The sequence below is a fragment of the Dromiciops gliroides genome, chromosome 4 (genome assembly GCF_019393635.1).
Source record: "Dromiciops gliroides isolate mDroGli1 chromosome 4, mDroGli1.pri, whole genome shotgun sequence".
NCBI classification, from domain to species: Eukaryota; Metazoa; Chordata; class Mammalia; order Microbiotheria; family Microbiotheriidae; genus Dromiciops; species Dromiciops gliroides.
Window position 1 is genome coordinate 53,378,191 of NC_057864.1, and position 13,079 is coordinate 53,391,269.

The 13,079-nt window shown below is 40.1% G+C and overlaps 1 protein-coding gene across 6 annotated transcripts in view; it reads left to right on the forward strand.

Moving 5' to 3' along the window:
• LOC122753444 (nitric oxide synthase 1 adaptor protein) overlaps positions 1-13,079 on the forward strand; it is a 407,315-nt gene that overhangs the window by 287,050 nt on the left and 107,186 nt on the right. For 3 of the 6 annotated variants that reach the window (XM_044000834.1, XM_044000835.1, XM_044000837.1), the window contains one exon: positions 5,566-5,639. In XM_044000834.1, the coding sequence (XP_043856769.1) occupies positions 5,566-5,639 (74 nt within the window). The remainder of the gene's footprint in view (positions 1-5,565; positions 5,640-13,079) is intronic. The other 3 variants (XM_044000836.1, XM_044000843.1, XM_044000839.1) reach the window with 1 other exon arrangement.

The window sequence follows — 13,079 nt, forward strand, 5'->3', positions numbered from 1 at the left end:
GAGGGACTTCAAAACTATGGGGAACCCAACTGTAGAGTTGGAAATCAACTTCGGCATCACCTCATACTTGTCATTTTATTCATGAGGGTTAAAGGTCAAAGAAGTTAGTTACCAATATTAAACTATACCATCTATTGAGTTCATTTTTAGTTTTAGTGGTTTTGAAATTCTTTTTATTTTATAAAGTTCTGTTGATGCCTTTTATTTTTTATGCCAGAGTTATTTCCTGACGTGCCTCTCCATGTAAAAAAAGAAAAGCAGTTAAGTCAAACCACTCAACAAAATGACCCCATCTGACAGCTGGTGAAACATTGAGCCCTATAACAATGCACCTTTCTCTCGAGAGGAGGGATGTGTGTTTCAACATCTCTTCTGTAGGACCAAGACTGGGTGTTCCAACTGATCTGAGTTCGGTGATTTCATGGTGATATTTCCATGACTATTTATGTTAGTAACAACAATCTCTGCCACTTATATAGCACATTAAGGTTTTCGAAGCACTTGACTTACCCTTCTCATTTGATATCCTCATTGTTTTCATTCTTTTCCCTTTGCTCGTAGCATTTTGTGTCTGAATTCTTTACACTTGTCATTTCCCACATCATGGTATATGGTATACATCCATATACCACAGTTTGTCCCCCCATTTCCCAATGGAAGGATGCTCACTTGCATTCCTTTTTTTTTTTTTTTTTTTTTGCTACCAGCTAGTTAGTTTTAAACCACACTCATTTGTATTGAGGTGCGCCATGCCGGGTCTCTCAGCTGTTCTGCCTTGAAAGACATTTTGCATTCCCATGTCTGTTGCCTGGGAGAAGGAGATAGCTTTGTCTTGTATCACCATCAGTTTTAGTCTAGTTCTGATGGGGTAAGACTGAGTACTTTACTTAATCCTCATCTGCCATGAAGCATGGAGATCTTGTCAAGCTGTATTAATATGGCCTTGCTCTGATTTTTTAAGAAGTCCCCACTGCTGTCAGGCATACCGAATGACAAAGCACCCATGCTTGATGGCATAACTGCTGACATTTTCCAAGAGGGAGAGGGAAGTGTGCCTGTGTTAAGGGTTAAAATTCTAGCTAAACTGTCTAAAATATCTAATGAGTGGTCGCCAATAAATTATAAGCTTTAGCAAGAGTTAGACTTTTAAGCATTTATTAAGGAGAATAAGAATTTGGTAAAGAGAGAAAGGCCTAGATTCCTATCTATTAAAGGGAGAGCACATTTCTAGCTCCCTTCTCCGCCAGCGTCCTCAGGAAAGCGCCCTAGAGTCAGCGCCAGTCTCTTCCTTCCTCCTCCCACTAGTCTGCGTCACTTCCTCCCCGCCAAAGAAAAGACTCCTGGTCTTGCCCTCAAAGACCTTCGCTTCATGGGCAGAACTCTTCTACAGTAAGTATCCAGCAGGTGGCGTCATTCCAATCGTTACACCTGCATAGGATTTTCCTTTAGAAAAAATAAAAATGCTGTCGAAATTTCCATGATGCTGCCACTAGCATTTCCATCTGGTGCTAAGTTATGGAGAGTCAGATTTTGGCAGAGTCTAGGGAAGGATTTTCTAATGATGAGAGCTTTCAGGACATGGAATCTGAGGAGAGCTTGAGTTTCCCAACAGCATCTAAGTAATTATTTGCCCAGGGTTAGTGCAATGTAAGGAGGATTCTTCTACCAGACAGGAGGTTGGAGTAAACGCTTTCTTGGGTCCTGTCTAGTTTGAAGACTCTATGATATCCCAGAAAAAAATAAGGAAAAAACTGATTATAGTATCAGTCCGCAAATCTCCCAGTTCCCCCTTGCCCACAAGATTCTGACACCTATTCCTGGGCTAATTGTTGCCCCAAATGTAAGAAAGTCAGGGATATGACCTTTGAACAAGAGACTTCTAACTCTCCTACTTCCTATCTATGCAATCTTGAATCCTTAATCTTTCTGGTCCTTGGTTTTCTCATGTATAAGATGAGAAATATGAATTAAACAATAATTTTAAGTTTCTGATCGATCCTTCCAAATGTCTGTGGTCTCCATAGTATAGTCGGTGTGTTTCAAAGATAGTAGGTTGTAACGATTGGAATGACACCACTTGCTGGAGACTTACTGTAGGAAAGCTCCACCATGAGGAGAAGGCCTCTAAGGGCAAGGCCGTGGAGCTTTTCTTTGGCATCAGGAAGTGACATTTGCTTGTGGGAGGAAGAGGGGGCAAGGCCGGCTCTCTCACTCTTTTTCCTCAGGACTCGGGTGGAAAAGAGAGCTAGAAATGCACTTGCCCTTTAATAGATAAATTAATCTAGGCCTTTCTCTTTCTTTTCACCAAATTCTTATTCTCCTTAATAAATGCTTAAAAGTCTAACTCTTGCTAAAGCTTATAATTTATGGGTGACCATTCATTAGATATTTTAGACAGACTAGCTAGAATTTTAGCTCCTTACAAGGTATTGGAGGTAGGATTTGAACTCAGTTCCTCTGATTGGCCTTCTATCACTGTACCATGCTGCCTCCCTGTCCAGTGGCCTTCCAAATATTTGACACCTGATGTAACATGGTGTAGTGAAAGCAGCATTTAATTTGGAATCAAAAGACATGAGTTCAAATGATGACTCTGCTGTTTATATGTGTGTGACCTTAGGTAAGTCACTTCCCTCTTCTCTCTACCACCCTCCCTCTAACTCAGTTTTCCTTATGAGAGGATTGGAACATAGAATCTCTAAGGTTCTTTCTAGCTTCAAATTAGCTACCCCCCCCCCCCCCCGCTTTTTTCCTCTGTAGGGGGTAAGGTCCTTATGAGAAAATGAACTAAAATGACCTGTCTGGAAGGTTATCAGTCAGGGTGTTTGATAGAGCTAACTGTCTAGGAGTCCTTCAATCCTATGTGGAAATTGAAGACCCATTATGAAAACCTGTGGTCCTGAGGACCCCCTTCTACAAGAAGAAGGGCAATTCCAGGAAGACCCATTTTTTGTGGAGGTCTTTTTCCTCCTGGAAATTTTTCTTATTTTTTCCTTAGAAGAACTAGACAAAATGGGAGTGAATTTGATTTGTCTTTGCCATAAAAAGAGGCGGCGGGGGGGAGGGGGAGGCAGATGAAAAATGGAGGCGGAGGAGGGAAGTGATTTTAAAAACAAGTTACAAAGTAGGAGACTTGATTTTTTTTTCTGTTTATAGCCCTGAAAAGCCAAGACTTAAAAAAAAAAAAAACCCTACCCACTTTCAGATAATTGAGGCAAGACTGGTTTATATTCACTGTGAATGATCTGGAAAATTTCTTGGTCGATTTGTATATAGAGTAAGCATAATTTATAGGACTCAATGTATTTTCATGATGGGAATGAGAACAGGTCTTCTTGGGATGCACCAAGAATCAAAAGAAATAAGCACCATGTAACTACTCAAGATCCTGTAGGAGTATTCAATGCAATTCAACAAGCTCCTACTATGTGCTGTGCTGGGGCAGGGTGGGGGTTGGTATCCTGTTGGTGATTTTATTTTTAATAGTTTATGAAGGGCCACCATACAGAAGAGGGATTAAATTCATTTTGCTTATCCCCTGAGGCAGAAGTAGGAATAATTCATGAGGGTTGTCAAGAACCGTATTTTAGCTGAATGTAAAATACACACACACACACACACACACACACACACACACACACACACACACACATATATATATATATATATATATATATGTAATGATTGGAATGATGCCCTGCTGGAGACTTACTGTAGCAAAGCTCCACCATGAGGAGAAGGCCTCTGAGGGCAAGCCATGTGGTCAAGGTCCTTAGCATCAGGAAGTGACATTTGCTCATGGGTACCGTCTATCAAGCCTATCAGCCAATCAACTTGAGGAGCCTCCCATTTCTGGAAGGGGGACATGAAGTAGGAAGCGGACGCTGGCAGAGGAGTTCTGTCTCTTTTTGGTTCCTGACCTCACCATGGTGGGTCGGATGATGGGGTCTCTTAGAAATAGTTAGATTTTTACCTTTCTCTCTCATCCTAATGCTCTTTAATAAATGCTTAAACGTTTAAATACTCTTGCTAAAGCTTATAATTTATTGGTGACCACTCATTAGATTTTAGATAGTCTAGCTAAAATTTTAGCCCCTTTTATATATATATATATATATATATATCCCCCTAAAAGTTGAGAGTTCTCCCAAAGTGAAGTGGGCTGTCCTGGGAGGTGGTGGGTTTCCCCCTCAATAGAAGTGTACAAAATGGAATAATAAGGCAGCTAAATGGTTCAGTGGATAGAACAAAAAGGAAAATGGATAATCTCCCTGGCTCTAGCAAAGGCTGTCTCAAACCCAAACTTGCTTTCAGCTCAGCTAATTCAAAAGGCTAGATTTTATTAACTCACCACCAGGGGTCCATAATTTCTATGGGAGTCAGCAGCCAGTCTCTAGTTCCCTCCGAATGCTCCTCCAAGGCCAGAGAGAGACCGAGAGTGAGCCACTTCCTTTTGGGGTCCCTTTTTCTACCTTTTTCTCCCTCCCCCAAAGGGGAGGTCCTTCAAGTAGTGTGGCTGAGACTGGTTCCCTGTTGATGAAGCAGTCCATAGCCTCTGAGAACACTCCTACTCAGGGTTGGCCAAGTTAAAACTAGGTGGCTAAAAATCTAATTAAGTGGGTAATTAGTAGTTTCTCATTCACACCCAATTCAAACACTACTAAGTCAATCAAATCAGACCCCTGGGCAACTGCCAAATTCCATTATTTTACTACATTCCCCCCTTCGTTTTTTTTGAGGAACACGGAGTGTTTCCTTGATGAAACATTGTTATGGTTGTTCTAAAAGGCATTCCTTTTTGGCTATAGGTTGGGCTGGTTGACTTCCAAAGTCCTTTACCATGATTCTGTGAAATGATATTTTCTCATGATCCTTCTCTATGTAGCTCTTCTGATTGCATGCCTGAGGGATTCTCCGGCCCACCCCCACCCCCTGACCTTCTTCCCCTTCATTTGCTAAGGACCATCATTTGTATGCATGTTAATGTGACAATATAACCTGAGTGTCAGTGATCATTTATCTCAACTATAGCATATATTCAGGTTTTTTTGTCTTGCTATTGTTTTAGAATGGGAGGGTCACTGTTGGCCTGCAGAATTTCCTAGAACCTTATTCATTGCCCCCAGAAGCTTCTCTCACCTTTTTTTTATTCTTATTCCACATTTATTTCTTACTCTTTGCTGCTCAGAGTTTAATATGTTGCACACATGTGTTTATGCACATATATATGAATGTGTGTCTATGCAAGTGTGTGTGTGCGTGTGCATGTGTGCGTGTGTGTGCATAGTTTTGGTCAGCCCCCTCTAACCCAGATTTCGAGACTGCCTGCAGTCCCTGGAAGCATCCCCATCCATACCTGCCCTCAGCATCTTGGAGAGGCTCTCTTCAGATGTGCTTGAAAGAAAGTGATTAGGTCAGGTACTTGACACTTGACACTTTCTCTTCCTGGGTAATTAACTCAAGACCAGTTAGAGGGAAATTGGGGATATTGATGTAAGCATTTCTATCTTAACCTGCCCTCTGGTTCTGTAGCTGAGGATAACGCCTTAATTTATTCATTTACAGCTTCTTTTATTGCAGAAAAAGGAGTGGACCTGGGATGAGAGCAAGATGCTGGTGATGCAAGACCCCATCTACCGGTAAGAACTCCCCATGCACTGATGGAACCCAGATCCTTTGGCATGGGAGAAGTAAGAGGTTTCCAGAATAGTCTATTGGGTCACTTCACATTGCTTCCACTGTTGTTCCTTCCTGAGTTCTATCCCTTCTTCTGGATCTGTTTTTCCAAATGAAAGTAGAAAGAGGAGATTCCACTTTATCATCTGGACAAGGGAGGAAGACCAGGTGAATCGATCCATCTAAACATTACCACATATTCTACATCCCATAAATAGAAAGAGGCTTGAAGGGCCACCAGGTCCATGCCCATGTTTGAAGTTCACATTAATATATATTTTATTGATTAATATATGTCTACTATGTGTCATGTCTACTATGTGCTGTGGATACAAACATAAAGAAAGATGTACTTCTGTTCCCAAAGTTTATAATCTTGGAGATAAGATCATTAAAATGTAAGTTTAAAATGTATAGGGAAGGTCTAAAATGGATGGTGTGACACATTTGAGGAAAAGATCACCTATTTGGATGATTCAGGGCAGGCAGATGCCTGCTCTGAACTTTGGAGGAAAGGTGAACTAATGGGGCTATAGTCAGAAAGCGGGGGGGGGGGGGGGGGGGGGGGGGGCGGGGCATAGCTAGTGTACATAAATGACTTTCAGAGAGGAAAGGGCAAACACCTGGAATATGGAAAGTTGTCTGCTTTAGCTGGAGAGAAATGGTGTGCGATTGGACTGGAAAGGCAAATGGAAGCCAGTAGTGGAGGACTTCAAATGCCAGGCTAAGGAATTAGTATTATTCATATTATTTTGGGAAGGCAATTGGGGGCCACTGAACCTTAAAACAAAACAAAACAAAAATAGATGAGTAATGTTGTCAGATCTGTGCATCAGGAAGATTGCTCTGACAAAAGTTTTAAGAATAGAGTGGAGACTTCTTTGCAAACATATAGAACATGCTGTATATGATGTTAGACCTGGTTGATACACTGGCTCTTTTTGCTAATTTTTTTCCTCTTTTTTATTCTTTATTAGAAGGTATGACACTGATAGGGGAAGAAAGAAGGATATACCAGGAAATGTAGGCAATCTAAAAATACACGCACACACAAATTTAAATGGATCAGACAATACAGAAATAAACACAAAAGATAAAATGCTGAAAATTAGAGGAGAAAAAGATAAATTAGAAAAAAGACTAGGAAGCCACTTCTTTGAAAGCACTAATAGAATTTAAAAACCTCCATGTGAAAAAAATATTCCTATCAAATATTTCCAATAAAGGTCCAATTACCAACATATAGAGGTGACTAACCAATATATCAGAATAGAGACCATTCCCTATTAGATATGTGGTCAAAGGATATAAACATACAGTTCTTAAAAGAAGAGAATGCATGCTATTAGCAACTATATGAAAGAATGTTCCAAATCATGAATAATAAGAAAAAATGCAAATCTAAACAACTGAGGTTTTGCCTCACGTTTGCATTCAGAAAATTGGCAAAAATGACAAAAATGGGAAAAGTTGATATTAGTGGACTTGAGGAAAGAGAGGACACTAATGTATTTAGTTAGAACTTTACATTGATCTAACCATTCTAGAAAGCAATATGGAATTATGTAAAGAAAATGACCACAGTGTCCACAGAGCAGGACTGGAGCTTGTCAGAGAAGTCAGGACTACATATGATAGATCAGAGAGTCATTCATACATATATGGTCATGGAAGCCTTGGGAATGAATATCTTGGTGTATTAGAAAGAGTTGAGATATCTGCCCCCTTGAAACTACCTGGATAACCATAGGCAGATAAATCATTTTCTTTGAATATCATTTTCTTTGTCTTCAAAAAAGGGATGTTAATATCATGTGCAACTTTCATCACAGTATTGTTAGAAAGAGAACACTGAATTTTAAGGACTATCTACATGTGAGTTGTTATTTTGATAGGTTTCCATTTCTTCCTTTCTGTCTTTATTCTATCCTTTCCACTTTGAAAATTATCCCGTGTTGGGGGCAGCTAGGTGGCTGCCCTGGCCCTGGATTCAGGAGGACCTGAGTTCAAACCTGGCCTCAGACACTTGACACTTACTAGCTGTGTGACCCTGGGCAAGTCACTTAACATCATTGCCCCACCAAAAAAAGAAAGAGAGAAAGGAAAATTATCCTCTGTAAGGAATAAAGTAAAGAATAAAATAAAAATCAAGTCATTCAGGCATCAAATTATGTCACCATGCTGCCACTTTTTTTTTTTTTTTAGCTTCTTGAGAGACCCTTGTCCTGTCCCTATCAAATCACTAGGAGGGAGAAGAATTTTGTTAAGACAATTTCTAGGAATCTTATGATCCATAATGCCAGGGACTACAGTGATAAAGAAGCAAAGAACATTTTTGACTACAGGAACAAAAGAAATCTGACCTGAAGTTCTCAGTGGTACCCTGAGTTCACTTTCCATCACTTATTTTGGGAAGGTGCCTGTTATCAGCATAGCCAATTTAGAAACAGCTGTGGGTTAGTTATGTCTAGTTTGGAAGGCAATGTATTCCCCAATAGATATCCAGAAAGACCCTAGGGTAGGCCTACTTAATAGTACATTGTTGGGGCAGCTAGATGGCGCAGTGGATAGAGCACCAGCCCTGGAGTCAGGAGTACCTGAGTTCAAATCTGGCCTCAGACACTTAACACTTACTAGCTGTGTGACCCTGGGAAAGTCACTTAACCCCAATTGCCTCACTAAAAAAAAAAATAGTACATTGTTTAGCACATAGCAGGTATTCAACAAATGCTTGCTTTTTATTATTATTGCCTGGGAGTCAGCAGCTCTTTGCTTTTGTTGGCTGACCAGCTCACCCCATAAGTTTAGTTTTGAGTAAGTCAGAGACATACTGTCTAGATCTCAACTGATGTCCAGTTTTAAAGCAAATATTCTTATTCATCCACCCTTTTATTTGATATTTGACTTTCACCATATGAAAATTTCAAGTCAAATGTCAAAACCAAGCAACTGAATTTGAAAGCAAGCATGTAAGCGAATAAAATCCAGCTTCCTGTGAATTACCTAGGGATGGATGGACTCATTCAATGAATGATGGTATTTGGAGATTTTTGTCTCCAGATGTCAGGCTGCCCCAACAAACTTCATCCTCATAATCTTTGTTGCTTAATTTACATCACTTGGAATGATCAGAAGATCCTCATGACTTCCTAGTGGAGGGAGGTCCTGGTGTGGGAGGCCAGGGCCACAACCTTCAAGCTACCTTGTAGGACATTCAGTATTCCAATGCAATGGTCCACATTTCCCCTTCTGCCAGACTGATACTTCAGCCCTGAAATTGGACATATCCAATGGAAGGCAAAGTCATCTTTACTTTATTTTATTTTATTTTTTTGGTTTGTTTTTGTTTTTGTTTTTTTCAGGGCAATGAGGGTTAAGTGACTTGCCCAGGGTCACACAGCTAGTTAAGTGTCTGAGGCTGGATTTGAACTCAGGTCCTCCTGAATCCAAGGCCAGTGTTTTATCCACTGCGCCACCTAGCTGCCCCCCCCCCCCCCGCCATCTTTACTTTAGAGGAAAGAAAACTGGAAAATAGGCTACCCTGGCTTTTCTTACTAGTTCAAGTGGCATGCATTCTTTCTACAACCAGCAAATTAAATTTGCTCACTTTTAGAGTAAAGCATGTTTTGTTCCCCTTATATCTGCCTTGGGGTGGTGCCCAGGGCAGTACAAGAAGTGGCTGCTAGCTGGGAGGTTGCTAGAGCTGTGAGGGAGGTTTCCTTAGTGTTCAGTATGATACTGTGGAGTAAGCTGTATAAGGCTTGCTAAAGGGCAAAAAGCATAGAGGTAGGTTTTATGTTCATTCATTTAATGAATGATCAGGCCTGCTTATTTAACACAGAGTCAGGGAAGGCCTAGAGGTAAACAGTCAGGTTGTAAAAGTAAGGCATTGTGTGCTGCGATGGAATATTACTTACTGTCAAACCCCAAATTGGAGAAGAGCTAGGAGCTATGACTCAAGTCTCTACATCATGGCAATCAATGCAGCTACCTAGAAGGATTCACTAGGAACTGAGGGGGTACGCAGAATCAGTCAGTAAAGGATAAATCTAAGGGTCTAGCCAACAAGTTAAGAAAAAGGTTCCCAAACAAGAGCCAAACGTTTCTCATTTGTCATGTTTAGTGATTAAAGTGTGCCTGCCACTTTTTTTTTTTTTGATTATGGAAAACATTACCGTATTTGTCATTTTGTACAATAAAACTTGATTAAAAGAAAAAAAATGAAAGAAAGTGAAAAATAGCATGCTTCATTCTGTTTCATCAATATCAGTTCTTTCTTTGGAGGTGGATAGTATGTTTCATCAATAGTCCTTTGGGATTGTCTTGAATCATTAAACCAAAGTATGCAGGGCCAGGGGAAGCTAGGCAGATAGAGTGCTGGGCCTGGAGTCAGGAAGACTCATCTTTGGGAGTTCAAATCCAGAGACTTGTTGTGTGACCCTGGGCAAGTCACTTACCTCTGCTTCAGTTTCCTTATCTGGAAAATAAGCTGGAGAAGGAAGTGGCAAACCATTCCTCTATCTTTGCCGAGAAAACTCCAAATGGGGTCACAAAGAATCGGACACAACTGAATTGGCAGGAGAAGGAAATGGCAAACCACTCTTGTATCTCTGCCAAGAAAATCCCCAATGAGGTCACAAAGAATCAGACACGACTGGAACAACTAGATAACAAACAACAGCATGCAATACTAGCCTCACCTCCCTGATCATTAGATGAATTACAGTTATAGAAGTCTTCCTTGCCCATCCCTACTATCCCTGAAATGAGAGGCAGCTATGTTCAGATGACTTTTTTCCCATTCAAAGTTACTGTTACCCCAGAAGTTTGATATATAAACCAAATTCACTCATTCTTCCCAATGTCATATTGGTCCATTGATTCTGAAAGCAGCTATAACATTAGAATTTACCATGCATTCTGCAATTGAATGTAGTTATTGAGTATCCACTGTATCTGTGTAGGCTGTGGGGAACCCCCAGTTCTAAAGGAGCCTGCAGTTCTTATGAAGACGACAAGGCTGATATATGTAAAGTGATTAAACATGAAACACCTAGAGAATAACCCAGGACAGTAACCAATAAAGAACAGAAAGGAATAAAATTAAGAAATGTGTAAGGGACTATCATTGTGCTAGAAGAAAGGATGAATGTGATGAATGCAGAGAAGCCTGGGAAAACATGTAAACTTATGAAAAAATGAAGTGAGCAGAACCAGGAAAGCTGGTTTTTGGTTTTTGTTTTGTTTTGTTTTACAACAATGGCAATGAGAAAATTGAATCTGAGTTTTATAGAATTCCAATGACCAAAGTCGGCCACAAAGAAGAGTTATAAGAAGGCACTTCTCTTTCTCCTTCTCCCCCTCCTCCCCCTTCTTTACCTAAATGGAGAATACTACATATAATGTCAGACTTTTTCAATGGTTTGGTTTTGCTGCACTATTTTTCTTTTTCTTCTTTGTTATATGGAGTGGCTCTCTGGGAGGGGGAAGAATACTTTTGGAAATAGAGGTGATATAAAAACAAAAAATGGTAAAAATGCATTTTTTTTTAAAAAAGAAGCGTGGAAGATTATGGAATTTGAGAAATATTGTGGAAAATGGATAGCGTATGGATGGTTAGAGAAAAAGAAAAAAAGCATTATAGGAAGAGATAAAGTAGAGAAGAGCAAGATGCTCACAGGGGATAATGACCAGCCCAGCTGGACTATAGCAAAGGACATATGTTATACATTTTGTGAATGTTGAAAGTATAAGTGAGTTGTGGAAATTAAAGATGGATAAAGTAGAAGCAAATTATTGAGGGCCTTGAATTTCAGCTGGAGTAGTTTTAGATTTAATCAGTAGTCCCAGAGAGCTTTTGATAGACTTCTAAGTAAGGAAATGGCATGATGGAAGTGATCTAGGTATAATCATGGAACAGCATTGTGTGGGAGAAACTCTTGGGTAAAAAAGGTAGAAAGACCAGTTTGAGGCTATTGAAGTAATCCAAGCTAATGTAATGAAGGCTTGAACAGATTAGAATGGAGAAGGAATGAAACCAAGAGATATTTCAAAGAAAGAATTAATCAGACTTGGTGATTCATGGGATTAGGAAAAAGGGTTAGGTTAAAGATGGTTCATGGACTTTGAGTTTGGCTGCCTGGGAGAGAAGGGTGATGGTGCTATTAAAAAATAAAATAAAATTCAGAATAGAAGCTGGCTTAATAAATGTGTATTTCCTTTCCTTCCTTCATATAAAATCATTAGCTGTATGACCCTGAACAAGTCACTCAACCTTTTTCTGCCTCAGTTTCTTCAAATATAAATGGGTATAATCATAGTACCTAGTGGTAACTAGGTGGTGCAGTGGATAGAGCACTGGCCCTGGAGTCAGGAGGACCTGAGTTCAAATCTGGCCTCAGACACTTAACACTTACTAGCTGTGTGACCCTGGGCAAGTCACTTAACCCCAATTGCCTCACTCAAAAACAAAAACAAAACAAAAATAATCATAGTACCTACCTCACTTGGTTATTATGAGGATCAAATGAAATATAGTTCAAGTGCTTGGCAGACTTGAAAGCATTAAATAATAGTAGTTCCTACCATTGATTATAGAACACTATAATAAGATTGCTGATGACAAAAACTGGGTTTCAGGAATTTAACAATAAAATAAACTAGGAAGGAAATAGAAGCAGGGGGCATGAATAGCACTTACCTGAGAAATTTTTCCATGAAGGGAAGAGATCATCTAGTATAATCCCCATTTCTCATAAATGGGGAAAAGGAATTATCTCAGAGATGAGGGGGCTTACCCCAAATTCCCCAGGAAGAACAAGGATTTGAAAAATCCTGTGCTCCTTTTCCCCACATTATTGTACCTCTATGCTCTTCTTAGGACAGGGCCTCAGAGCTTATCCAGGCCAACCCTTCATTTTGCAGATAAGAAAACTGAGGCCCAGGATCCTAAGAGAGGAAGAGAAGACCACTTAAGAAGGTGTGACTTTTTGCCTCTGGGTCAATGTTTTCTAGAGCAAAGGAAATGAGGTTGCTCAAGCTTAAAATATACTTCTTCACTATAAGGAGCCTGAAGGGTGCAGGCTTTTGGGCCTGTGTGACAAGTGTGATAATTGTGTTAATGAGGAAACAGTGATGCTGCCAGGTCAGAGCCTTGTTCACCTGAACAAGCCTCAAGCACAAGCCCAATAGGTGTTTGTGGGAAGTAGTGAGTTTAGCTGCAGGGCAATAGATAAGGATGTAGCTGTGGAATGGATTTGGAGAGAGGCCTGACCCAAGTTGGAAAGGGGCAGCCAGGTCAACCAAAGTGATGTTCTTTGTTATTTTTTTAAGGAGGAAGTACCTAACACATTTAAACACAGATAGAATTGCTCCTGTGGAGAGTAAAAGGTTGAATTTTTAAA